This window comes from Arvicola amphibius, chromosome 10 (assembly GCF_903992535.2).
Source record: "Arvicola amphibius chromosome 10, mArvAmp1.2, whole genome shotgun sequence".
Taxonomy (NCBI): domain Eukaryota; kingdom Metazoa; phylum Chordata; class Mammalia; order Rodentia; family Cricetidae; genus Arvicola; species Arvicola amphibius.
Window position 1 is genome coordinate 113604739 of NC_052056.1, and position 27886 is coordinate 113632624.

The window sequence follows — 27886 nt, forward strand, 5'->3', positions numbered from 1 at the left end:
AAGTGAGGAGGATATTAGTCAGCCCTTCTCAGATTCCTGTTGGTAAATACAGATCACCAAATGGCTAATAAATAAATAAAAACATCAAAATATATAAAAATGTATGTTGTGTTTTGCATTTTCACCTGCTGTTTTTATGGCTTCAGTAAGACTTGACAAACATTATTTATTTTGGACTTATTATGTGTACAATTTGTGTTACTTCCTGTTTTACCCCATATGACATAGCAATGTTGTTTCCACATTGGAAACCCTGGACAAACAGACCACTCTCTTCTGCCTGAATGCATTAAGAATTAAATTTGATATTTAAACATGTTGTTTTTATGTTTGATCAAACCAAAGACGTTACATCTTTTCAGGTAAATGAATTTACCTTTGACACTCAAATCACCAAGAAGATGTGCTATTACAAGATACTAGCCGTGATGTATTCTCGTCTTTCAAAAGATGATGTTCACTCTAAAGAATCTAAAATTAATCACGCTTTCCACGGTTCCTGTGTTACAGAAGGAAATGAACTTACAAAGATACTTCTTAAGTAAGCTTACTTCATTTGTGGTTGTGTTTAATTTGTTAATATTTAGGGCAATTACACATTTTTGTTTTTCCTTTTTTTTTTTTTTTTTTTTTTTTTTTTGGTTTTTCGAGACAGGGTTTCTCTGTGGCTTTGGAGCCTGTCCTGGAACTAGCTCTTGTAGACCAGGCTGGTCTTGAACTCACAGAGATCCGCCTGCCTCTGCCTCCCGAGTGCTGGGATTAAAGGCGTGCGCCACCACCGCCCGGCTTGTTTTTACTTTTATAGATTTTTTTTTTTTTTGGTTTTGGTTTTTGGTCTGTGTATGTATGGTGCACCAGTGTGTGTGCCTGGTAACTGTGGCGGTCAAAAGAAGGCATTGGATTTCCTAGCAGTGTAGTTACAGATGGTGTGAGCTCCGTGTGGGTTCTGGGAGCTAAACCTCTTACCTCTGCAAGAACAAAAAGTGTTCTTCACTGCTGAGCTCTCTCTCCAGCCCTTGGGGTACATGTATTTTAGATGCATTGATATAATGTGATTTAAATGTCTTACTTAAGTAAAGTGCTTTGTTTTCTTCTACATAAAGTACTGGTATGAACTTAATTGTGTTGTTGGGTATCAGGTACTGACCTTTTATTAAATGTGCTTGTGTCTGTGAGACTGTATGCCATGTTTGTATGGGTACCTTTCAAGGCCTGAAGGTGTCAGATTCCCCAGAAATGGAGTTACAAGCAGTTGGGAGCCTCCTGACATATACTGGGAGCTGAGCTCAGGTCATCTGGGAGTGCTCTCGTCAGCCGCATACTTACCTTTTATAAAGAACGAAACTCTTGGCTGGCGCTCTGTGGTAGTGCTTGCCTCACAAGTTAAGGGCTCAGATTTAAACTTTCACATTTTCCCTACTACTACTTCTCCTCTGGATGGATTAGTATGTTAATGCATTTCAGTAGCATGGAGTACAGTAAGAAATTATAGTTTTTATATCATTTGAAATTTAAAAGCTCTCTGTAAAGCATAAGCTAATGAAATATATTTTCTCTACAAATTGGCTTCTAATGAAGTCCTCCCAGAATGGACAGATGTTACCGGGTCTCATTTTGCATCTCAGGCATGCATTCTTCTTTCTCTCCTTAGTCCTCACCTTATCTTCTCAGTGGATGATATCACCATCTATCCATTTGTATAAGCAGGAAACATAGGAGCTGCATTCATTTCTTCATTTGACTGTCCCCAACCTCCATTAATACCCAGTTGGTAACCAAATGTAATCAGTTTGATCCTTTATTGTTCCTCAAAGTAATGCACTTATATCTTTTCCCTTTTGTGTGTCTTGTCCTAACATGTGGACTGCTTTCTAAGGTGTTGCAGTTGTCTCATTCTGAATTATTTCTCTGCTAGGCTTGTCTTTCTTTGCTGTTGCCTCGACTGCAGAATCATAATCAACTGGAATGCAAGTCCAGTGTATTGTCTTCAGCAGCAAGGCTCACCCAATATTGCTGAGTCTGTGGGCCATGTAGTCTCCAGCAGGTCTCATACCATACTATGAACAAGCCGTAAATTATATCTGAATATATGTGCATGGTTGTTTCAAGAAAACCTTTGAAAAGCAGGGGCTCTCTGAGTGGTTTATTGAACCCACCCTGCAGGATGAAATACACACCTCTTAGTATGGTAGGTAAACTCTGCTGAGAATACCTTCTTCCTTTCCCTCACTTTGCAAACATTCATTGCATCTACATCCTTGTGATATGCCACACAACTTTTCTAAGTGTCCCTCCTCTCTGCTAATAATATCTATGTACATTTATGTTTAGCTAACTTACATTTCAAAGTTCAGCTTAAGTCATGCATAGTGGCATGCATGTGGAGGGCCATAGTGCTTTTTGAGACTCTTGTATAAATAGGGGAGCTCTTGGGCACAGAAATTAAAGGCCCCATTCAACAACACTATGAGACCCTTTCTCTTAACAGTCTATAACTCCACCAATTAAAAAGCAAACAAAAACAAATAAAATCCTTAGCTCAGGTATTTTTCCCTTAAGTCTTTTGTTAGCACCTTAGATTGTTGGTCCATATTCTTGCTTCCTCATCCTGAGTGTGCTTGCTGTTGCACTTAACTATGTTATCAAATGTGTGCACATGTCCCACGCTGTGAGATGGTAATGGGCTTGTTTGTGTATTTCTAAGACCTAGTACTCTGCTGGGAGAATCTTGACACCTGAGATTCGCTGAACTGAATTAGGTTTTATTGTCTAACAACTACTGATTCAAACATCCACGTCCATATTAAGTAAGTTGCTGTTCATCCTGAATCTCATCTGCAGGTCATGCCATGATGCCTTTACAGAGAACATGGCAGGAGAGAGCCAGTTGCTGGAGAAGAGAAGACTTTATCATTGTGCTGCATACAATTGTGCCATTTCTGTAATATGCTGTGTTTTCAATGAATTGAAATTTTACCAAGGTTTTCTGTTTAGCGAAAAACCAGAAAAGGTGAGCGTTCCCTATGGCCGACTGACATTGTAGGATTTCAACAGTTAAAATTTACCAATTAAATTTATATCATATTTCCAGCTCTCTTATAATGTTAAATATTAGGGGATTACCCCTGAAGTGCTTCTCTGATTTTGGGGGTGTGTAATTGGAGATGGAAATGAGTATCTTTGAGACGGCTTCTCATGTATCCCAGGTTTGTCTCAAATTCACTGTATAGCTTAGTGACTTAGACTTCGAATTCTCCTTCCTCAGCCTTCCAAGAGATTACAGGTATCTACCACTCTTTATGCTGCTGACGTCAGACCCCAGAGTCTTGTAGATGTTGGCAGGTGCTATCAATTGATCCACACCCCCAGTCTACTGTGACTTATTGAATAGAACTATCCCTTTCGAATTCTTACTCATGAAGTCAGATATTTTCATATAGGTTTTTCTTTTTATAGAACTTGTATATTTTTGAAAATTTGATAGACCTGAAGCGTTGCTATGCATTTCCTATAGAAGTTGAGGTAAGTAAAATTTTCAATTTCATTTCTAAATTAAAAATATTATCAAATATTGTAGGAGAAAAGCAGGTTTTATTTTGAACATGCTAAGTATTCATTTGCTCTCAACTCCCAAATCAGGTAGTTTTGTGTTATTATAAAACTGGCAACTGTAAAGTCCAGCAATTCGAAGTGTCCTTTCACATGACTGTGCCAGCATTCATCAGCATTTACTTGTTCCTTCTCTTGATTGTGAAAGAACGTATCAATAAAAAAGAATTTGACTTCTGAGTAATTTTCTCCGACAAAAGAATTAAGATTTATACTGATGAGTCTGGCCCTGCTTGGGTAACCTGGGCAGTGGGGAGGGAAGTCAGAGGAAGAGCTGGAAGATTTGCTGCAGAAGGTGGGATTCATTTGGTTAGCTAGGCTCTGCTTGCAGCCTCGGCAGTGGGTGAGAAGGTGACGGCAGCTGCTCTCACGTCAGAGCGCTGGAGTTGTAGCCATGGCTTGATCTTTTCCCTCTCAGCTGTTGACCTGACCATCTCAGAGTGTCTCATCCATGCTCCCGAACGAATGGGCTCGTTTGGAATGAAAATCGAATGTTTTCCCCTAGGCATGCGTTGAAAGAATGAAAACAAAAGTAACAATTTGCCCAGGCTTATCCAAGCATGAGTGTTGGCTGAGTTACCTGCAAAGCACAAATAAGGTGCTACAGTACATCATAGCTGTACAGCTGAGAAAGCGTAGACTCAAAGGTCATGTGAGAACTGTCAATCATACAGGCTTGTAAAAGCACAAACAGAGAATCATACCCAAGCTAAAGTGTTTCAGTTAGGTTTGGGGACATCCATGGGAAAGGCTGGACTTGAAAACACATGCACAGTTCTTTTTATGAATGGTTTTGAATACTTTTAAATTTCACAAAAAAATGTCTTTTTTAATTAGTAATGGGAGGAGGGTCTAGAATATTACTAAAACAAAAAAGATGTGACCATGAATCTAAAACATTTTAAATGGTGTCTTTGTTTTACCTAATAGGTTCCAATGGAAAGAAAGAAAAAGTACATTGAAATTAGGAAAGAGGCCAGGGATGCAGCAAATGGGACTTCAGGTAGGACACTTTCAGAGTGATTTGGAATGTAGAAAGTAGTTGATACTTATTTATTAAAATGAAAACAAAAAGAGTGGCCAACAAAATGACTCAGTGAATAAAAATTCTTTCTTCATAAAACTTATGGCCTGAGTTTAAACCCTGGAACCTGTATAAATAAGCTGGATGCAGTGGTGCACATCTGCCATCCAGCACTCCCACAGTGTGATAACATATCACCCCCATGCCCACAGGGCAGCTGGCATGCAGTTTGCAATGCAGCAGCAGAAAGGAGACCTGGCTCTTCAAAGTGGAAGGAAAGCTCCTCTCAAAAACATATTCCCTGACCTTCACTCATACACCATGACACACACTTGCCTACACACACACACACACACACACCTATCCCCCCCACAATATGCAAATATGTAGTAATATATGATTTATAATTTTTTGTTTTGTTTTATTTTGAGACATGGTCTCTATTGTAGTCCAGGCTGCCCTGTAACTGACTATGTAGACCAGCTGGCCTCAAACTCACAGAAATCCACCCCCTCCACCTCTCATAGTTCTGGAACTAAAGGCATATGCCTCCATGCCCAGCAATGCATTATTTTTAATAAAAACTATTTTAATCACTCCAAACTGTTAAAATTTAATTTGGTTACTTTTTTCTCATGTGGCAGCTAATGTGTTGTGTTATTTGAACATAACTTGCATTTTCATTTTGCTATCAGCTTGTCAAAGAGACTGCCCCCGGTCCCTCTGACTCAGCTTTATCTTCTGTCCTTTCACATGCTCCTGGTTTGGATGTGTTTCAATGCTTATTTTGTTTTTTTTTGTACTTTTATTATTTTTCATTTGAAAATAAAAGTTTGGACCTATTTTCTAAATTCTTGACATATTTTGTATTAGCTCTTTTCAGTAGTATTCCTACATCTGTTATATTTGATGAGCAGAATATACATCAAAATTTTAATAAGTATTTCTATTAAAAATTGTATCCAGTTTAACTAGATTTGTTTGCCTGTGACAGTAGAGAGTAAGTAGTCAATAGTAGAAAAAGCAAGGGAGCTTTTTCCTGGGTTCCATTTGCTCATCTGTACAGTAGACTGGAAGAGCAGGATTGATGAAAGCCTTAGCTGAAGTATCCTTTAATTTCAATATTATTTGAGTTTTGAGAAACATATTTCTTACTGGTTGTATTTGAGTACAAATATATTTCCCTTCTTTTTTTTTTCAGGCAGTCCTCATTATATGTCTTCATTGTCATATTTCACAGAGAGTAGCCTAAGTGAAGAAATGAGTCAATTTGATTTTTCAACTGGAGTTCAGAGCTACTCATATAGCTTTCAGGATCGTAAACCTCCCACTGGCCATTTTCAGAGACGGGTGATCACATTTCACATGTTAAGAGTGTTGTGAAAGTTTATAATGAGCCTACTGCTGTGCCTAGTAATTATTAGGGAATCAGGCTTTCTGTCAGTCTCAGTTGCCCTGGAATAGTAATGTTGATTTGGAGAACTTCTAAGATGTAGGCCAGGTCCTTTCATTGTTAACTCAGCAATCAGATTTCATCAGTTAGAGGTCAAGACCTCACAGGAATGACCATAGAGATAGAGCTGAGGTCAAGACAGCAGGGGTGGTCAAACTGAGGTGTGCTTGGCAAATGGCAATCAGGGCTTATGTGCTCGGACTGTAAGGGAAACCGGAAGTTCTGTTCACTCTTTAGTTCTATATTAAAACATCCCAACTATATTTTATATTATCACCAAATTATTAGTTTTAGCTAAGTTATATTGTTTTCAGCTATTGCCGCTTAAATGAGCTTCTCGTGTCCACTGTCATTTGTCAGTGACATCTGCATTGCTGGGTCCTTTGTCATAGGAACAAGATCCCGTGACCCAAGGTGACATCCTGGAGTTGGAGATGGATGAGCTCAACCAGCACGAATGCATGGCTGCCATGACAGCCCTGATTAAGCACATGCAGAGAAATCTGATTACACCCAGGGGAGAAGAGGTATTTTTCTCCTAATCTTAGGTTTTTCTCAATGTTATCCATTGGTGTTACTTCAGGGATTAACTTTCATATTGACTAGACCACACTGCACATTAAAGAGACGGATTCCAGGATGTTCTTTTACTCCACTTTTCAGAGTAAGTGTGTGTTTTACTTCAGGATTCGAAACCAAAAGATCTTCCTCCTTGGATGAAATTTCTTCATGGCAAACTAGAAAATACATCAGTCCCATTAAATATCCGTCTCTTCCTCGCCAAGCTTGTTGTTAATACGGAAGAGGTATGTAATTTTATTTTTTTTAATTTAACAGTTCTCGCAGTTTTGAGCATCTGCTTTGAAAACACCACAACAACAGAAGTGTTAAAGAAATAGAATATGGAATTGTTGTTCTTGCAGTAAATCAACCGAACACATTTATACAGTTCTTCAGAATGCTTTTGTCACACGTGTCAGTTGGTATCGGGAGTTAGAGGTGAACTTTCTATACGGCATGTTTGGCACCTTTCTAAGGCTGCAACCTTTCTTTGTTTACTGTAGCAGATAAAATATTTCTGTTAATTTATGAAAAATAGCTATCTTTATCTAGGTAATATGTAAATGTGTTAGGTTTTCTTCATATAACATATACCAGAAAGGTGTAATCCCACCAGTAGAAGTCCTACTGTCCCAGGATATAGTGAGGCTTGTACGATGGCTCTGCAGGCCAGACATAAGCGTGGCTCCTCTGATCCTGTACTGGTCTCAGGCATTCTCTGCATGGGGTTGGTGGGTTTTTTTTTTTTTTTTTTTTTTTTTTTTTTTTGGTTTTTCGAGACAGGGTTTCTCTGCAGCTTTTTTAGAGCCTGTCCTGGAACTAGCTCTTGTAGACCAGGCTGGCCTCGAACTCACAGAGATCCGCCTGCCTCTGCCTCCCCAGTGCTGGGATTAAAGGCGTGTGCCACCACCGCCCGGCTGGGGTTGGTGTTCTTATGTTCATACTGCCTCCCCTTAGTGTGTCTGTCTTTAAATTTCCTTTTTAGAAGGACTTAGTGTGTCCTCATACAGAAATATAAATATAAAGAAATAACCTGTCTCCAAATATGGTCATTTTCTGAAAGCTTCTTTGGAGAACAACAGATTTGGGGGGTTGGACATACAGTCCATAATATTCGGGACCACAAATGATTTCTAGCTCATGTTCTTCCCAGTGCTGATGTAATCGCTGCCACAGAAGAGCTGGGCACTATTGGTTGATTTCTCAGAGCAGACAGGAAAGCCTATTACACTGCCAATGTGATTTATAATGCCAAACGTGAGGATCTGGGGAGGTTTCTTGGACATGATCCTGGAGCCTGGTTTATGTGTCTATAGACTTCTTGACCTTTTGGCTAAGATCAACTGTAGACTGAAAGGAACGTTTAGGGTACTGGTCTCTAAAAAGAGGTAACCCAGACAGTTTTCACCTTACAGAACAAACATATTTACATTCATTTTTAACATTTCTGCCTTTAGGTGTTTGTTATACTATAATACCATGATAAAGAATTTCACATGTGTATAGTTTATAGTAAAACTGGAGATATACACAGAGTATGCTAGGTAGTTTAGATCTTATGGGCCTCTCCTTGGAAAGGAGACGATGGGAAGACTAGAAGATAGTTTCGATTATAATCTTTTCCACCAAAGTGACATTCTGCAATTTTAAAGTAATGAAATTTAATTTGGTATATGGATATTCTTACTTAGATTCCAAAGAGCTTTAAAATGTGTTTATAAAAGAGTGACTTAGAACATACGAAGAAATTAAAATACTAACTACTGTGCCTTCTGGTTTTTATAACTTTTTCTTATATTTTTACACATGTGTATAAAATTTTCTATAGCTACATATTACTCAGGACAGAGTTGTTGAATTTTAAGTAATGAGATACATTATAATCTATGTCTATTGAATATTTAGGTGTCCTTGAGCTGATTCAATGTAGATCGGATCTTACTGAGTTTGGTAAATGGAAGTAACAACTGTTTTAGGTTTCTATGAAGTAATAAATTGTCAGCTGATGGAGAACATATTTGTGTGTTAATACTTTAGTCTTGAGTGCAGTTGTCTATATTTGGCATTTAAATTTTCTCTGCAGGTCTTTCGCCCTTATGCAAAGCACTGGCTCGGCCCCTTGCTACAGCTGGCTGTTTCCCAGAACAATGGAGAGGGAATTCACTACATGGTGGTAGAAATAGTAGCCACTGTTCTCTCTTGGACAGGCTTGGCTACACCTACAGTAAGTAGCTATGCCACTGCTTCTCCTAAGTAGTAATATATCATTCTTTAACTGATGCCCTACATTGGGGGTGTCAGATGCATTAAATGCCCCCGTGACATGATGTTGCTGTTTTAGCTCTCCTTGCATGGCTGTCATGGACCTAGCTCCATTGTAGTACTGCTCACTTTTATCTTTTATCCACCTTGGCAATCCCTTTGCTCTTGCCTTTCTTACTAAACTGTTAGGTGTTTGTTTTGTTTGTTGTTTTTATTTGCTAGGAGACTGGAACCTGGGTGACAGAACTGTTGAGATTGTCTCAATAATGGAGAGCAGCTTCTGTGCTTCAGGTCCCTGGATTGGGGACACTTACATGATAGTTTATTCACTCTCACAGTGTTAGCTGTAATCCAGGAAATTGTGAGTGGCTGCCAAGGAACTGCTGGTGCCTCTTAGAGCAGATGGTTTGACCCGTGTAGGTGGGTGTGGTGGAGCTTTGTTTACTCATTTGGAAACATGAACATGGGTAGTGTACAAAGGTGTACATAAGTTTATCACATGCAACATCCTTAATAGACACTTGGGTAGCTTTTTCATACCTTAGTGTCTGGATGTTCCTATTTTGTTTACTACACAATAAACTAAATCTGATTTCTTCATATTATGTGATAAAACAGTTAATAGCATGAAAAAAATGGGGTATTTAATTAGCTTACGAGTTCAGCTACGCTTGAGAAAGTGGAATTGCCAGTCATTGGCATAGCAACAGAAGTGAAAAGGGAAGTGGTGGTGGTGCTTTTGGTGACTTCCTGTGGTGAAGGGGCACTGGGATAGAAGACCAGCAGGTTATCAGGTGGCCCAGTGGTGAAAGACCCAGAACCAAGGGCTCTTGCAGCTTCATTGAATCTGAGGTTGAGACTGTGAGGTATGAAAAGGGCTAAGAGCCAAAGTGCAGTAGGTACTGGTAGAAATCAGCTTTAATGATTCCATTCCCGCCTTTTATCAGGACTTAGCCGGACCTGGACAGGACTGTTGTCAGGGTCTCAGAAGGAGACTGGGAGTGAATCTCTGCACAAAGAATTTGAAGAACATGGCCAACCAGGGCCTGAGCCCTGATCGTAGCTCCCTCTCTGAGGGCACAGTACATTGACTGTGTGCATATCGGAGCAGCCACAGTTTCTCCCGCCTACCTACCCAAGAAGGGTGTTGTCTGTAGTCAGCAGTGAAGAACCACATAGGGTTTAATCAGAAACTAGGTTTCCTCAATAGAATGCGAGGTCTCTTTTAGAATTGGGTATTTGGGTTACTTCCAAGGCCAGCCAGGATGGTGCGTGCTTACAGTTCCGTGACTTCAGAGGTACCGGTAGGAGGTTCAGTAGTTCAAGGGCAGCATCGGCTATATAGTAAGTTTGAAGCGAGTCTGTGCTACCTGGAAACCTGTTTCAAAACAACAACAGCAAAATGGGGGGCGGGGTGAGATAATAGTACAAGGAACACTTGTACTATATCTATTCCAGAATAGAATATTTTTTTGTCTTACAAAATTTCAATATGTTTTCAGGGGGTGTCTAAAGATGAAGTGTTAGCAAATCGATTGCTTCATTTTCTAATGAAACATGTCTTCCATCCCAAAAGAGCCGTGTTTAGACACAACCTTGAAATTATTAAAACCGTTGTTGAATGCTGGAAGGAGTGTCTTTCCATCCCTTACAGGTACATATTCACTATTTCTTAGAAAAAGGTCAAAGTGTAACAAGTTTTAAATGGTAATTATAATGAATATAATTATATGAATTAACAGGAATATAATAAAAGATTATCAAAACCAAAAATTTTAGTAATAATTTGAAATGAAGTCCATTTACAAAGTAAATTTTGCTACTGATAAAACCACATCCCCAAAGTTTGACACCAGAAGCATTTCTGGGTGCTCAGTGGCTCCCCACCCTGCTCTTCAGCCCTCCCCTCACTTTGCTTCCTCACTTGGCAACTGAAGTATTCTGCCCTGCACTACCCCAGCCAGGAGTACCTCAGTCTTTGCTGGATGACTTGTAGCCTTCCTAGCCTGAAGTGAACAGAAAGTTTTTAAAAAGCTACTATTAACTGACAGAGTTGGGACAAATAATTACAATAGACAAGAACTAACAAGTGGGTAACAACAAGCAGGGCTCTTGGAAGTAGGAAAGGGCCAAGTGTTCCTTGTACTACTATTTAGCTGAAAATTTGCTTTATCTTCCTGTTTCTCGTTCATTATATAACTATGTTTTCTCCCTTGTGCTGTGTTACAGATTAATATTTGAAAATTTTTCACATAAGGACCTTAATTCTAAAGACAATTCTGTAGGAATTCAATTATTGGGCATTGTAATAGCTAATGACTTGCCTCCCTATGACCCAAAGTGTGACATACCAAGTACCAAGTAAGTACCTTACCTTCTACTTGATTCTTTCATAAAGTCTCTGGGTTTAACTTTCAAATATAGTATTTGATACATTTAAGAACCAGACACAAATACTTGTACCTAAAATTATAAGGTTGGATTTATAAGCCATTTGGGAGGAGAAATATATCTGGAGTGAAGGAGGAATGTAGGTTATAAAAAATTAATTGGTTGATTAAGCATGATGGCTCAAAGATAAAGGTGCTTGCTGCCAAGCTTGATGGTTTCAGTTTGATCCCTGGGATGCACTGATGAAAGGGAGAGAACCAACTCTCCTAACTTATTCCATGAACTCCACACATACACTGTATAATAAATAAGTGTAATAGAAAACCTTTAATTAGCATAATTTTCTGTATATAGCTTTAAACAGAAGTTGTTAAGTACTTTCTTTTTCTTCCTTTTTTTTTCCTTTTGTGCATGTGGAGGATGCCTGCGTGTGTGTGAAGGCTCCTACCCATGATTGTAAATGCAGAGGCCAGCAGAAGACATCAGTTGGCTTTTTTTTTATTACTTTCTGCTTTATTCCCTTTCATCTGTGTTGGATGGCCAGCCACCTCCTGGGATATGCTTGTGGGGGTGCTCAGGTCCCCATGTTTATACAATAAATTGTCTTACCCAGTAATCTGTCTCCCCTTCCCTCTTCTTTTTGAAACTGGCATTTTAAACATTGACTCTTGTAAGTACTGTGGGCTTTATAACAGCACTTGAACTGTTTTGTCTTTGAAGGGGAACCCTATACTGGCAGCTCTCTTCCTGGGCTCTAGCCTCAATTTGTCACATATTCAAGAAAGATGGGCATGATGTGTGGAGGAAAGAAGCTATAGCGATATAGTTTAGAATATGATAAAAGGTACTGGCCATTAATTTTTTTAAGTCAGGGTCTCACTGTATATAGCTCTGCATATTCTGGAACTTGGTCTGCAGTCCAGGCTGTCCTCAAACTCAGAGAGCCACCTGCCTCTACCTCCCAAGTTCTGGGATTAAAGGTGTGCACCATCATGCTGGCTTCTTGCCCTGCTCTTTAAGATTTTTGAAGTTGATGTCTGTATGATGCTCTGTAGGTTCAGCCCTGAACTCCTGGATCTCTCACCTCTATGGGGAGACAGGGCAATTTCAGTTCTGATTGGTTCCTATTGGTGGTTCATATACTGCTGCTGTTGCTATAGATAGCGAGGGTTCAGAGAGCGAAGGCAGCCAGTAGCTCAGCATAGACTAAAAACCTCTTGTTTTCAAATGTGAGCTTTCTGAGCCCTGTTTTTATCACCAGGCATTACCACAAAGAGTCTGTAAAGATCAGGAGTTGATGTGCCACTACCTGCACAGAGCATCAGCCTTCTCTTTTTCAACATTGTGTTGTCGGTAGGCGTCCTTGACAGGGGATCCTAGTCTTAGATACTCTTTTCTTTATCTCCTATTGTTTTCTCTGGTGTCTAGCAGAGGGCTTATCCTATCATTGCTGACCTGAGATTGACAGTAGACTTCCATGGTTAGGATGACAGAGCCCATAAATCTATATTCATGCACATTTAAATCTATATTCAAGCAATTTGCGTCACATTTTATATTTATATTTTCTCAATTTGCCTATTAATGCAACAGGAAGAGAATTGTTTCACTTTTGTGGCAAGCGTTCTAATGGATTGTTTTTATGCTTGTCTTCTGTGTTTACTATAGATATTTTGAAGCTTTGGTCAATAACATGTCCTTTGTGAAGTATAAAGAGGTTTATGCAGCTGCAGCAGAGGTTCTAGGACTAACTCTTCAACATGTTACTGAGAGGAAACACGTGAGTGCCGCAGTGTGCTTCTGATTTTGATTACCCCGTGTCCTCCTTGAGACAAACGGACACTGTGCAGCATCCCGTGTTATCATAGCACTTGTGGTGGGCTGCTTTGTAGGGGACTGAGGCATGCCTGAGTGCATGAAGCCCTGCCCTCCCCACCAGCCCGAAAGCCAGCAAGCAGTGGTGAGTTCTCACTGCTGTGTTCAGGTTGGCTAACTAGGCAGCCGCTACCCCCAGGTTGTCCTCTTGGCTCACTTCTTTCTTGCTGCTTGGCGTTTCCTTAGCTCCTTTTCTCTGTTCGCCTGCGGTCTCTTTGGGTACAGCCCTGAGCATCTCATCTAGCCTCATGGCTTTGGAAACAATTTTTGTCCCAAATTTGTATCTCCACTCCAGTTTCCTCTCCTGAAGGGAAAAATAGGGTGGAGGTGCCGTGGGTGGAGTAGTCAGGAAGGAGCAAAACAGCAAATTGGACCCGTACCCATTTCCCTGACTATAAAATTATTTGAATTTAAATTAAAGTTATTTCAAGAAAACAATCCCTGAGGAAAATGGAGCTTCGTATTTTTATTTTGAACATCCCACACACCCCCTTTTTATTCTTTAACTTTTATTACCTTACTTTTTAACAAGTTCACACATGTGTGTCTTGTATACTTACAACTCTTACTACCTTGTCTCCAGCTTCCCACAGATATTACCCCATGTTCTTGTCTAGTCATTTTGTTTGTGACTCACCGACAGCACCATTTGTGTGATCTCTGCTTTAGAGCTATCTGCTGGGCTCAGTAGAAGGTACACAACTAATGACAATGATTCTCCATTCCCAAAATCTTACCAGGAGTTCAGTAGTAAAGTTCAGAGGTAAAGTTTGGGGCCCTGAGCCCTTCCTTGACTGTTGTTAATAGGGCTAGTCTTAGCCCAGTGCAGGTAAGTATCGTTTATCTGAGGGAATGATTGCAGTAGTTATGAGTCTAGGGAATGGCATTTCCTAGCCTCTCACCCTATCTTTCAGCTCTTACATACTTCCTACAACCCTTTCATGCTGTTCCTGAGCCTTAGAAAGGAGTGCTATGAGTGACTTGTTGAGGGCTGGGTCTACGTCCATTGCTTATTTCCTGCACATTGGGAAGTCATGTCTCAGTATTCACCACTGTCCATTGTAATAAGAAAGTGTTAAACATGATTGTGATGTCCCTGAATTTAGGCTTCACTATGTGATGTTCTTTATCTTTACCACATATTAGCAAGTCACAGTGGAGTCCGAGCTTTATTTTCTCATTACTCAGATTTCTGCCTAATACATACTTTGTCTTTCATTATTTTCTGAACTAAATTTAGAATGAACTGAAAATTAGTATAAATTTAGTGTTAGAATCTGAAAAATAAATTGAAACCTAAGTAGTGTGGCTCCTGTTCTCCACCAAGATCTCAGCACCTCTGTGCTGTCTCCTGCCCGAAGTGTACCTGTCCTGTATTCTGTTCCCCTGATCGGTCCTATTCGTTCTTTACTTGCTAAACTGACCATTGCATCCTGTCACCAGATTAAATACTTTTAATGAAAAGATCATTTTAGTCCAGGCAGCACTCCATGTTGATCTGTAGTCTCAGTCCTAACATACACTGTATGTATGGATCTGTTAGCAGTGAAATAATTAAAATAGTCTACATGAGATTTAAAATCATGGGGATTTATGGTTAAGTATTTCCTCTGCACATAACTTTTAAATAGTCTCAGCAGTAAGTTTGTGTTGAAACACTATCATTTAGACTTCATGCCTTTAAACAGTTATAAGGATTTTCCATATTTGTGGGGAGACACAATTGAAATGAGTATTTCATGACTTCCAACAAGTCCTCCTTGAGTACATCATCCATACCGAGTATCTGCTTTTGAAGACTTACAAGTTGATTCTATACCCTAGAGGCTCAGCAGGAAACAGGCTCCGAGAGAGCTAGAATTTGGGGCAGAAAACCAACAGTGTACAAATGAATCTTTAAAAGTAGTAATGAATGATAGAGAGTGTGATACATGCAGGAAGACCATGGAAGGGTCTGTTGAGCGAGAGTTGCTAGAACTCAATAGGTGTATTTGACCAAGGTACCTAAAAAATGTGTATTGAACTGTATTTGATAAACATTAAACTAAAACTACTTGTATCCTCTCAGAAGACTTACTTTCTATGTCAGAAGGAAACACAGTGGCCAAGCTGTGGCCTTGCTCACTCACTGCAGTCAAGGTGTGGGAACCCTGTGGCTGTCCGATGGCTAATGCAAACCAGCGGCTTTTCCTTGTACTCAGTTTCATCACTTGAGTGTGAACCTTGGTGAAGGTCATAATATTGGACATCTTGGGTTGACTTAAATAATTAAAATACATTTAGATTTCAGCGAAACTTTATTTTTCAGGTGATAGCAGAGTCAATATATGAACTGGTTGTAAAACAACTAAAGCAACATCAAAATACTATGGAGGACAAATTTATTGTGTGCTTAAACAAAATAGTGAAGGGCTTCCCTCCTCTTGCTGACAGGTAGGGGACAATGCAGGAGGTGGACCATATGAGCAGGGGCTGAGGGAGAGTGTCAGGGGCCATCTTCTCATGAATCCTCTTGCTTACCAGTTTCTTGAATGCCGTGTTCTTTCTGCTGCCAAAATTTCACGGAGTGATGAAGACACTTTGCCTGGAGGTTGTGCTTTGTCGTGCAGAGATGACTACAGGCTTGTACTTACAGTTGAAGAGTAAGGACTTTCTTCAGGTCATGAAACATAGGTAAGATAACATGAGGCCTCACTGCCCAGAGTACAGCCTGGTCACAAAATGTCCAATTGCCCATGTATCTCCTTAAACTAGGAACCACTAGTGGGTGGGTGTTCAAGAGATGCATATTTGTAAAAGAGATGACAGTATAGGAGTGCTCTGTGAGCCTGCCACAGCCCCTCTGTTTCTGGAGCCTTGGGTAGCCAAATCCAGTCCATCCTCGCATGTCTTCCACAACTGAAGACCACTGCCGTAATGTAGTGCCTCGGGCTCACTTAAGATTTGCACGTGACGTTCAGTTCTATATCTGTTTTGACAGGCACGAGCCTTCTTATGCTAAAATCGTTCACTTCTCTTCGAAGATGCCATAGAGTAGACAGTAATTTTAAAATAAAGCAGTTGGTCTCTTATTTTTGTCCTTTTCCATTCGTGATCTGTGTGTATGTACTTCCACAGCGATAAGATACTGGTAACTGTGTCATGTTCGTGATCTGTGTGTATGTACTTCCACAGTGATGATAAGATACTGGTAACTGTGTCATGTTCGTGATCTGTGTGTATGTACTTCCACAGCGATAAGATACTGGTAACTGTGTCATGTTCGTGATCTGTGTGTATGTACTTCCACAGCGATAAGATACTGGTAACTGTGTCATGTTCTGATAACAAAGATTGAATGTCCTTATGTTCTGCTCTCTCCCAGTACGTACTCAAAGCTGACCTCTTTAAGGAGCATGAGACCCTCAGATAAGGAAAGACACTTGCTGATTTAGGACTTAGGGCACACTTAGATTACTGTCTGATGTACTAGGTAGCACCTGAAATTGCTTTTGAACTAAATCCTTCTTATTTTTAGCTTATTTTGTCTGCCACCATTTGTCTCTTTAAATGAACTTTATTTTGAAATAAAAATCTTATGGTTGCAAAAAAGTTAAAAGATACCATATAAAATTCCTATATATCCTTTCATCTCTTCTTTTACATGATTGATAAAATTAAGAAATTGACATTACTATCCAATAAACTAGAAGATTCGGTAGGCTTTAGCCATGAAGTTATTTGACCCTGGATTGTGTGTGTGTGTATGTGTGTGTGTTTTTGAGTTATTGCTTCAAGCTTGTCATTCATTATTAGTCACTTCATATTTTCAGATTTTTACATTTTCGTCTTCCTTGGTTGTATACACCTGGAACTTACCAGTTTATTCCTGGTTGGCTGTTTTGGTGGTGGTGGTGGGGTGTTCCATTGTAAATAGTAGTCTTTTATGATTCCTTTTTTAAATAAATTTTATTTCTTCTTTGACAGTTTTACACATGCAATTTTATACTTGTAATGCCTTTTGATAAGAATCATTCCCAGTTCTCTGCTGTCCCCTTCTCACTGCCAATAGAACCCTTCCCAACACTTCTTCTCCCTGCTCTGACTTTCATACCCCCCCCCCCAGTCCAATGAGTTTAACTTGTACCTTCATGAATGTAGGGTTATTTACTGGCTGATGGGCAACATACTAGTGGCTATACCGCTGAAGAAAAATGACTCGCCTTCCCCCAGCACCTATAAACTACCAATAGCTTCTCAGCTAGGAGTGGACTGTCATGAGCTCCCATCACATGCTGGTGATGGAATGTTAAAAGGCTCAGTCTTGGGCAGATGCTTCAGTGAGTGCATGTGTGCTGTGGCCAGCTTGTGTCCTGAAGACAGCACTTCACAGTATCCTTAGGTTCTTACCATTCTTTCTACTCTTGATCAGTGATGCTCCCTGACACTTCGGGCGCTGGGTGGCTTAAATAGCTATCTTGTTAGGACTGAATAATCAATAGTCACTTCTCAGCACCTTGTCCATTTGTGACCATTATCCACTTACAAAAAGAAACTTGTCTGGCCAAGGTTGAGAGCATCACTAATCTGTGGGTACAAACACTTAGAAGGTGTGTCTTATTTAGCAAAACAACAGTAGTAAGTTTTACCCCCTAGGGCCTGTGACCTCCCTAGCCATGAGCTTTCGACAAGGTTTATAGTACGGGCTTGAGTTCCTTTTTATGGATCAAGCTTCAGACTAACCCGAAAGCCGTTGGTAACCCCGTAGCATTCATTACCACTGTTGTACCACAGGACACATCCTGTTGCCTTGCGTGTGGGTACCACTACTACGTAGAGCCAATCATGACTTTTCTTCTTCATAGGCCTGGATAACATAGCACCTTCCAGAACTGAAAGCTAGCCAGCAGGGAGGGAGTTTTCAAGTCAGTTCCAGTTTGATTTCTCTATGTCTTGCAATCACAGTGTATGATGCTTCAGCAGTAGGGTCTTCTCATCTAGTTCTAATGCTCAACTAAGTATAATGGCAACAACCTGCATTATTCTGAGGTTCTCTGGTGCTTTCTCATCCATCAACGCATAGAGTGGCAGCCTATGCCTGACTTTTGGATTTTCATTTAATAACTCATAGCTTGTGTCAGCAGTATTGTCCACCCCTACAAGCTACCTCATTTAAACTCTTTTAAAAAATCTATTTATTTATTTACTTTTTTTGAGACAAGGTTTCTCTGTGTAGCCATGGCTGTCCTGGAACTCATGCTATAGACCAGGCTGGCCTCAACCTCATAGAGATCATCCTGCCTCTGCCTCCCAAGTGCTAGGTTTGAAATCTACTTTTTTGTTTTGTTTTGTTTTGTGTTTTGTTTTGAGACAGGGTTTCTCTGTAGCTTTGGAGCCTGTCCTGGGACTAGCTCTTGTAAACCAGGCTGACCTTAAACTTACAGAGATCCTCCTGCCTCTGCCTCCTGAGTGCTGGGATTAAAAGCGTGAGCCACCACCACCTGGCAATTAACTTGCAAAGTAATGAGTTTCTATAAGGCTTTCTGTATCTCCTTTGTTATGGGTAATCATCCCCAAACTTTCTTTAGCCCCATTCTCTCATCCCAATCCCCCCTTCAACCTTTCCACCCCTTGTAGTTTTCCTGCTTCCTTCTTTCCCTATCCTTACCCCATATTTCATCTACTTTGCATGTCACAAGTGTTTTTTCTGTCTACTCCCCACTTAGCTCCTCTTCCCCTCTCCTGTCTAATGGGTCCTTTCTAGCTTCCTGACTTCTGTAGACACTACAGGTTAAACACATAAATCTCCAGTTTTAAAGCTAGGCTCCAATTACTCGAGAACATGCAGCAGTTGTCTTTCTGGGGCTGGATTACTGCTTTCACTAGCAGACCTTAAATGTACTGCTCTGAATTAGAACAAGTTTTGAAACTTTAGGGTAAAAAGAAAGTATTGCTTGTCATACTTTGTAATTATGATAATAAACATCATTAAATTTATGTGTTATCAAAAATCTTTCTTATAGAGATGATGAAAGACAAAAGGTGTGTCTGGATATAGTTTATAAGATGATGGCAAAATTAAAACCAGTAGAACTTCGAGAACTTCTGAATCCTGTCGTGGAATTTGTTTCCCATCCTTCTCCAACGTGTAGAGAGCAAATGTATAATATTCTTATGTGGATTCATGACAATTACAGGTTAGCCTTCATTCTGTCTTATATCACTTCTATAAAAAAAATCTATGTATGATATGTGCGTGTGCATTACAATCATGTGCCTCTGCACACACAGGAATCAGAGGACAGTCTCAGGTTTTGGCCCTCCCCTTCCACTTGTTTCAGACACGGTCTGTATTTTGTACACATGACTATGTACAGCAGGCTAGCGAGACTCCTGGATCACAGATGTGCGTGCACTACCCCCCAGCTCTGCTAGGGATTTGAACTCAGTTCCATATGCTTGCACAGCAGTTGCTTCACCCACCAAACCATCTCCCCAGGCCTCTGTTAGTCATTTTTGAAGGGCTTGTGTGGGTACCTTTCGTGATTTGGAATATAAGCAAGCACTTTTAGCAATATGACTAACAGCTAAAACAAGTTTATTTCAATATATTGAATTATCATTTTTGTTTGTTTGTTTTTGGTTTGTTGAGACTGGGTTTCTCTGTGTAGCTTTGAGCCTGTCCTGGAACTCATTCTATAGACCAGGGTGGCCTTGAACTCGCAACAAACCGCCTGTCTCTGCCTCCTGAGTGCAGGGATTAAAGGCGTGTACCACCACCACCTGACGAATGATCCTTTTTTGCTATTCTTTCCTGAATATGTAGGAAATAGAAAGTGAAATTATCAATTGAGTTAGAAATATAGGAGTCGGGCTGGAGAGTAAGAGGCTTGCTGCTTTTCCAGAGTTTATTTCTCATTACCATGACAGGTAGGTAGCTCCCACGACTGCCTCTAACTCTAGCTCTAAGATACCTACTGTCATTGTCTAGTCTCTGCAGGCACTGCGTGCACGTGCACACGCATGAGTGCACACAGATTAAAATTCTTTTTTTTTTTTGTATGTGAGTGTCTCTGCCTCCTGAGTGCTGGGATTAAAGGCATACGCCGCCACCACCTTTTAAGAGACACATCCCTCAGGTACCTGCAGAGGTGACAGGCAGGACTCAGTGTACAAAGGTTTGTCCTGATCTCCCACCTTTCGCAGTTCTGCTGAATCGCCTTGGGTATCAGTCTCATGGAAACCCACCTTTGCTTTAGTTCAGACTGTGTGACTGGAGCAGAGCAGAATACTGATATTTTGTTATTTTCCCAAACAGAGATCCAGAAAGTCAAATGGATCAAGACTCCAAGGAAATTTTTAACTTGGCAAAGGATGTGCTGATTCAAGGACTGGTTGATGAGAACGTTGGACTCCAGTGTGTGCTTCCTCTGGAATAAATTAGATGAGGATTCGGTTATTACTTTATAGACTAGCTTAAAGTGTTTACTCTGATGCCTTCATTCTCTCTGCTTCTTGCATTTTCTAATCCTTAGAAAAATGTGTTTTAAATCACATGAAGGATAAGATTTTGAAATCCTGACAGGTTACCTGAAAATAAAACTTGTGAAAAATGGGTAGGGCAATGTGCTTATGCAGTGAGTTAAAGATTTTTTAAGTTGAAGCAGACTGTCATGACAACTGTTCTCTTTTCTATTTAACACATAGAGTTAAAAATCATGGTGATATCAAGGTTAAATGAAGTGTTGGGCACCTTAGCATTAGGAAGAAACCATATGTTTATTCTGTGTGGAGATTCAAACAATAACGGTTGTTCTCTGAAGTGCCCTAACTCAGTTATGTGAGCATCTTATCAAATGCCAACCACAGAACGAGGACAGTTGTTAACATGATCTGGCATATTACTTACTTTTCATTGGCTTCAATTTTAAATGCACCGAACTTTTAACAATTTATATTTGAATTTCATAAGTAATTGTCTGTTGAAAAGTCCAACATGTTTTGTTTTGTTTTTCTCTTTGGGCAATAATAAGGATTGAAGTGAGAGCCTTCTATGTATCAGGCTAGCAATGTCATAACTGACCCTTACTCCCATTCCTAACTTGATTTTAAGTTTTGGATACATTGTGACAGTAATTTTTGCAGAGAGTTGTTTCAACAAAGCAGTAAAGGATTATATGAAATTCGCTTTTGATCCTGGGCCTCCACGTGAGACTTGTGTGGTAGGCAAGTGCTCCACCAGTGAGTGAGCCACAACTACTACTATGTGTTAAAAATGATTTTGTGTTCCAAAACTGTTAGTGCTATATGCTCATTGCTGTAACTCTCCAAGGGATAGACAGCCATCCAGTGTGTCAGATGTGCAGTTGTTGGGGACATTTGTCCTTCAGAACCTCTGACTACCCATATTGTGATTGTCTTCCCTTTCATCTGAGAGTTGCGTGAATGAAAAGCTGGGAGTTCCCATGTGACACTGTGTTCATTGCTTCCTTCATTGCTGGTATCTAAGCCTGTGTTTCTCTTCACTTTTCAGATTAATTATTCGGAATTTCTGGAGCCATGAAACCAGATTACCATCCAATACATTGGACCGATTGTTGGCATTAAATTCTTTATATTCTCCAAAAATAGAAGTTCACTTTTTAAGTTTAGCAACAAATTTTCTGCTTGAGATGACCAGGATGAGCCCAGATTATCTAAACCCAATCTTTGAGCATCCTCTGTCCGAGTGTGAATTTCAGGTGAAGTGCTTGTCATGGTGACTGTTGCATGTTTCCCCTGTTGTTAATGAATGTCTTCTAATATGGTTAAACTAACATCGTTAATACTTTGAAATGTGCACATACTCCTTTCTAAGGTACTAGCATGTAATTCCTTTCCCCTGATGTCATACACCCTTTATCCTCTCAGACTCCACTTGAACCTCTCACCTTCCTGTTCTTCCTCCCACCTACCTGGGAGAGATAGGGTCGAAGCATCACTTGATCCAAATACTAACCAAGCATAATCCTGCTTAGCTGTGGCCATAGATCAAGTTCACAACTTCTTATGGTAGCTTATTAATGGGTATGGCCTGGTGTGTTCTTTAGTACAAATTAAATACCCCTTATCTGAAATTGTTGGGACTACAAGTGGTTTGATTTTGTGTTATTTTTGGATTTTGAAATATTTGCATGTCCGATGGTACCTATTTATTTATTAATCCATTCATTCATTCATTCTTAGAATTTTATAATATTTACATCATTTAACCTCATCTCTCTCCTCCTCATAGGTCCCATCTATACTTCCTAACCCCCACTGCCTCTTAAATTCATGGCCTCTTTCTTTAGCTATTATTATTATACACACACATACACATGTGAAAATATGTAAATATAACCTACTGAGTCCATTTAATGTTGTTTGTATGCATATGTCTTTAGGGCCGACCATTTGGTATTGGATAACTAATTAGGGGCCTCTTCCTTGGAGAAGACTGATTCTCCCTGATTCAGCAGTTATTCTCTGTAGCTTTTGACCTAAAAGTAGGGTCTTAGAGATTTCCCCAACCCACATAGGCCTGTCACTTAGTATTGTCATTGTTCAGGGCTTCTTTACCTTTGGGCAGTCATATTGTTGAGATCCCATGCGTGCATCATATTGAGAAGACACAATCCTGAAGCAGACGTCTCGGTCTTCAGGCTCTTACAGTCTTTCCAGCCCTTCTTCTTCCATGTTTCCTGAGCCTTAGGTACAGGTGCCTTATAGTTGTTTCAGTTGGGAATGGGCATCTTCTGGTCAGTTGTCTTCATTTTTGACCATTTGTAACAGTCTCTGTTGTAAAAAGACAATAAGAGAAAAATGAAGGTTCTTTGATGGTGGGTCATAGTGAGATGCCTTAAGAAGTGAACCCAGGCATAAATAACTTCATTTGAATTCCATTTCTAGCTGATGCACATAGCCTGAAGGTAAAATCTAAGTAGTCGTTTAGCGCATGGGTGAGCTGAGCGGCAAGACTATTGATAGTTGTGTTGTGGCATCGTTGGCGTGGCCAAGTATGGCGTCAGCCCTCTAATGTAGAATATAGGGGTAGAAGAGTGGCTTCTATTGTGATTATTTCTTCCACTTTTTAAGTGTTTGTTTAGAAAGGGGATCTTCTGGGGACTGGAGAGATATAGCCCAAGCTCAGTGGTTAAGAGCAACTGGCTGTTCTTCCAGAGGACGTGGGTTCAATTTCCCAGCAACCACATGGTGGCTCACAACCATCTGTGATGAGATCCGGTGCCCTCTTCTGGCCTGCAAGTGGACATGCAGACAGAACAGTATCTATCTAATAAATAAAATGTGTGCCTCAACACCTGGCTTAAAAACAAAGTTCTTCTGGCCAGATATGGCAGTACACGCCTTTAATCCCAGCACTTGGGAAGCAGAGACAGATGGATTTCTGTAAGTTCAGTTCAGTCTTGTCTACAGAATTAGTTCCAGGACAGCCCGGGCTACACAGAGAAACCCTGTCTTGAAAAACCAATAATAATAATAATAACAATAACAATAATAATGGTGATGCAAAGATTTTCTAGGGACTGTAGATGTAACTCTATTGTAGAGTGTCTGGCATGTAGGAAGCCTTAGATTCGGTTCACAGCAGCATATGAAGTAGGTACAGTGGTACATACACATGGGAGCTGGAGGCAGTGGGGTCAGAAGTTGAAGGTTATTCTTGGTTATATCGAGAGGTCAAAGCCAAAGTAGTCCACCTATCCCAAAAATGAAAGAAGGAACCGGGTGGTGGTAGTGCACACTTTGAATTCCAGCACTTGAGAGGCAGGTAGGTCTCTGTGAGTTTGAGGCCAGCCAGAAGGAGTTTGAGGACAGCCAAGGCTACCCAGGGAAACCATGTTTTCAAAAACCAAAAAAAGAAAGGAAAAGAAAGGAGGGTTCTTCCTCAGTTGCTTCTCGAAGTGACAGTACGTATCTGCTAACGGTACTGCTGAATTTTATCGTTTGTTTTTGTGGTGCTGGGAATTGACCTTAGAGCCTCACTCATGCCAGGCAAACATGGAAGTACTTCAGTGTCACTGTGAAAGACACATTTTCTTCAATTCCTCTTTCTAGGAATATACTATAGAACCTGACTGGCGTTTTCGAAGTACTGTTCTCACTCCAATGTTTATTGAGACCCAGGCTTCTCCAAGTACTCTCCATACCCAAACCCAGGAAGGGTCCCTCTCAGACCGAAGGCAGAAGTCTGGGCAAGTGCGGGCCACCCAACAGCAATATGACTTCACCCCGACACAAACTACAGGTAACAAGTGACCCGACACCCTGGCCTTTAACAACAACTTCTGTTGCAAGAACAGAAACTTTCTGTGAGAGAAATAAAGGAATAAGATAAAGTCACAAAGGCCATAAGGAAGATGTGCCAGTCAGAGGGACAAAGGAGAGAGCTTTCTAGAGTAGTCAGCTCTGCCGAGAGAAAGGAGCAGTTGTTGGGGCCCGGAGGAGGCGATGGAGAAGGACTGAAGTAGTTACAGCTCCTCACTGCTGTCCAAGGAGAGGTTCTGGATGGCGGTGATGGGAACGGACTTACTGCTAGCGAATCATACGTTTAAAAATGGCTGATGTGGTGTTTCTGTATGCTTCTTCCACAGTTTTTAAGGAAGAGAAAGACATTATTTTAGAAAAGAATAATCTGATTGTAGCTAGACATGCTTATTTTGGTTTGGTTTGACATCTTAAGAGCATCTTAAGAGCAGAGTAGCATTAAACCAGATTCATTTGCTGATGTCAGTAATTTATTAGACTGCTCTTTTCCAGTGGATTATTTACTTTGACATGTAAAACATAAATCACAGAGTAAAATATCTTAGTCCTCTTTAAAAGATTTATTTTTATTTTTTGTGTTTGAGTGCTTTGCCTCCATGTATGCATGTAGTGCGTATGGTGCCTGGTACAAGCAGAGGCTAGAGTCGGGCCAGATCTCCTGAAACTGGAGGTACAGTCAGTTGGAAACTCCCATGTGGGAACTGAGAACTGAACCTCGCTCCTCTGCGGGGTCAGCAAGGGCTCTTAACCCCTGAGCCACCTCTCCAGCCCACTTAATCATTTTGTATAAACAGGTCAGCGTTTTTCTCTATATGACTTGTTTCACATTCTGTTGTTTCTGAAAGTAGAGCTAATGTGAACAGTGGCTGTAAATTCTTTGCCAGCACTGTAAGCGTGAACTGCTGTAACTGAGCTGATTACAGCTGCAGGAGGGTTGTGAGGCCCGGGTGGCTGGTCTGCTGTGGGTCAGACCCAAGTACCCTCGGCCTGAGCCCGGTGTCACAGGTAACCGCGGAGCTCTGGCACTGCAGGGGTGCCCAGCAGGTTTCTACATGTGCCGCGTGGTAGCCACAACCTCACTGCTCTGCCCCTGTGTGTTGTAGTGGAAAGGAGCTCATTTGATTGGCTGACTGGGAGCAGCATTGACCCATTGGCGGATCACACAGTCTTCCCCTCAGAATCCTCATCTTCCTCCTTGCTGGTTGCCCACAAGAGGAGTGAAACGTCTCAGAGGATACACTGGAAGCCAGTAGGACCTGACTTTGGGATGAAAAAACTGGGCCTTCCTGGTGATGAGGTGGACAGCCAAGTGAAAAGGGGTAAGCAGGAATGCTAGAACATCTTTAAAATGTGTTCCCCCTCATGCAGAAGCTTACATGGAGAGAGCATACTTCTGATTGCCCACATTTCCTTGAAAGCTGCAAGGAAAACCATTAACATTCAACTCATTGATCATTGTTTGGACCCTTACCATGTTGGTGTTCTTTAAGAAATATGTGCGTGACAGATCATTAGTTTAGTGACTTTCTGGAACATAAGGGGCAGGTAAGGCAGTAATTGGGGTACAGTTAGTAAGCCCAGACTCAGGGGTAAGAGTTTAAATCCAGACACAGTGTGGAGCAAGCCTTTGGCAAGACTGGATAGAGGAAGGAAGGGTATTTGAGAAGAGCCTGGAAGTAAGAAGAGAAATGACGAGAAGGATGAAGATAGAAAGGTAAGTGATATTTTTGTTGAGTGGAAGAGACTCAAAATCAGCAAGGTTTGTGAAGGGCAGAATCCACGCTGAGGGTCCTGTGTAGTCCATCCTGCTGGATAGATGTCCTGGGAACATGGAGAGCTGTGGAGGGTCCTGTAAAGGAAAGAAGCAGGGTACACTTTAGCAAACCACAGTCATGAGGACTCTGGTCCCCCTAAAGAGACATATGTGGGTACCACGTAGTATGAGGAGAATGACAAGGCCAGAAGCACTGTCACTTGAGCCTTAGCAGCTTAAAGGTGAGTCGGTGGGGTGGCCTCCTATCAGAGCCAATGGGAACCTAACAGGCAGAAGGTCTGGTAGGCCTACAGACTCAGCTGTAGAAGTCCCGGGGAGACAATAGTTCTTTACAAGACTCTGGGAACAGTAAGTACCTTGGGAAATGGGCATGCATTCAGATAAAAGAACTAAAGTTAGAAGCAAGCATAGCCAAAAGAAGTCAGAAGTGTAAAATGAAAACACCAGGTTTTACTCCCAAATACCATTTATAGACATCAGTCTCAAATTTATGGCTCATATGCTGTTCTCAAAAATCTCCCTTTTTAAAAGGAGATGCAGCCATCTTTTTTGCTACTAACCTGCAGTTTTAGGGTGTGCCAAGAAACTTTCTCTGCGTCCCTTCCTCCTTACTTGCTGTTTCTCAGGACTCTTCCTTCTTAGAATGCAGAGCCGCTGGTCTTGCTGTAAGGTTGGACTGTCACCTAAAAGGAAGACCTTAACTGTCCCTCTAACACCTTCACGTGCCCATCCAGGATCCTTAGATGCATGCCACTTTCCCTGCTATTTTCTCTGACAAACTACTAAAGACAGGTCCGCACTAGGCACTTCTGGGCTATTTGGCCTCCTTATTGAATGGAACGTAAGCTGAGACTTAAGAGGACAGCTACTGAAGGGAGTAGCAGTTGTCCATGACTCACTGACCTACAGGATTTCCTAACCACATTTCTAGATTTAAAATGAGTGTGTGTGGTGTAGGTGAAATTTGTGGTCTGTGCAGAAATTAAGGAAAGAGGTAAAACTTAAGTGGAAACATTTTCTTTGTGAGTTTTATGTATGGATTTGGAAAAGCCTAAGTCATAGATCTAAAGTAAAATAGATGCTAATATGTTAAATATATTTGAATCTGCCCTTATATTTTTATAGTTTTAAAATATTCACATATTATGAGAGCAGTTCTTTTTTTAAAAATATTTATTTATTTATTATGTATACAATATTCTGTCTGTGTGTATGCCTGCAGGCCAGAAGAGGGCACCAGACCTCATTTCAGATGGTTGTGAGCCACCATGTGGTTGCTGGGAATTGAACTCAGGACCTTTGGAAGAGCAGGCTATGCTCTTAATCGCTGAGCCATCTCTCCAGCCCGAGAGCCGTTCTTAAAGTATGATGAATTAGCACTTTATCATCATTAAAAAGAAATAAAACTAGTTTAAAAAATAGAAGTAGTCCTTAGTTTAAGTGTTACTTCACAAATAATAATTCTCTTAAGACTTTTTTCAGTGTTAGGTTAGAATCTAACACCTTGACTACATGGTCTATCTCTACTGGATTCCCAGCCTTGACTTTTATACCTTATTTTATCTACAAAGCCAAATCCCAGAGGGAGCCCCCTATAAATAGCCCTGTTAGTGTTCAATAACTCTGAGTAGTGGTTTTATTAAGATCTATT

The 27886-nt window shown here is 40.7% G+C and overlaps 1 protein-coding gene across 1 annotated transcript in view; it reads left to right on the forward strand.

The window, feature by feature from the left end:
• The window catches only part of Prkdc (protein kinase, DNA-activated, catalytic subunit), a 167915-nt gene that overhangs the window by 82581 nt on the left and 57448 nt on the right, over positions 1-27886 (forward strand). The window contains exons 42-59 of the mRNA XM_038345245.1: positions 363-541; positions 2842-3010; positions 3457-3522; positions 4540-4612; positions 5835-5983; positions 6479-6613; positions 6773-6892; positions 8731-8871; positions 10412-10563; positions 11139-11270; positions 12969-13080; positions 15484-15608; positions 15699-15848; positions 19178-19351; positions 20473-20571; positions 21688-21895; positions 24252-24441; positions 25565-25780. Of these exons, the coding sequence (XP_038201173.1) occupies positions 363-541; positions 2842-3010; positions 3457-3522; positions 4540-4612; positions 5835-5983; positions 6479-6613; positions 6773-6892; positions 8731-8871; positions 10412-10563; positions 11139-11270; positions 12969-13080; positions 15484-15608; positions 15699-15848; positions 19178-19351; positions 20473-20571; positions 21688-21895; positions 24252-24441; positions 25565-25780 (2590 nt within the window). The remainder of the gene's footprint in view (positions 1-362; positions 542-2841; positions 3011-3456; positions 3523-4539; positions 4613-5834; positions 5984-6478; positions 6614-6772; positions 6893-8730; positions 8872-10411; positions 10564-11138; positions 11271-12968; positions 13081-15483; positions 15609-15698; positions 15849-19177; positions 19352-20472; positions 20572-21687; positions 21896-24251; positions 24442-25564; positions 25781-27886) is intronic.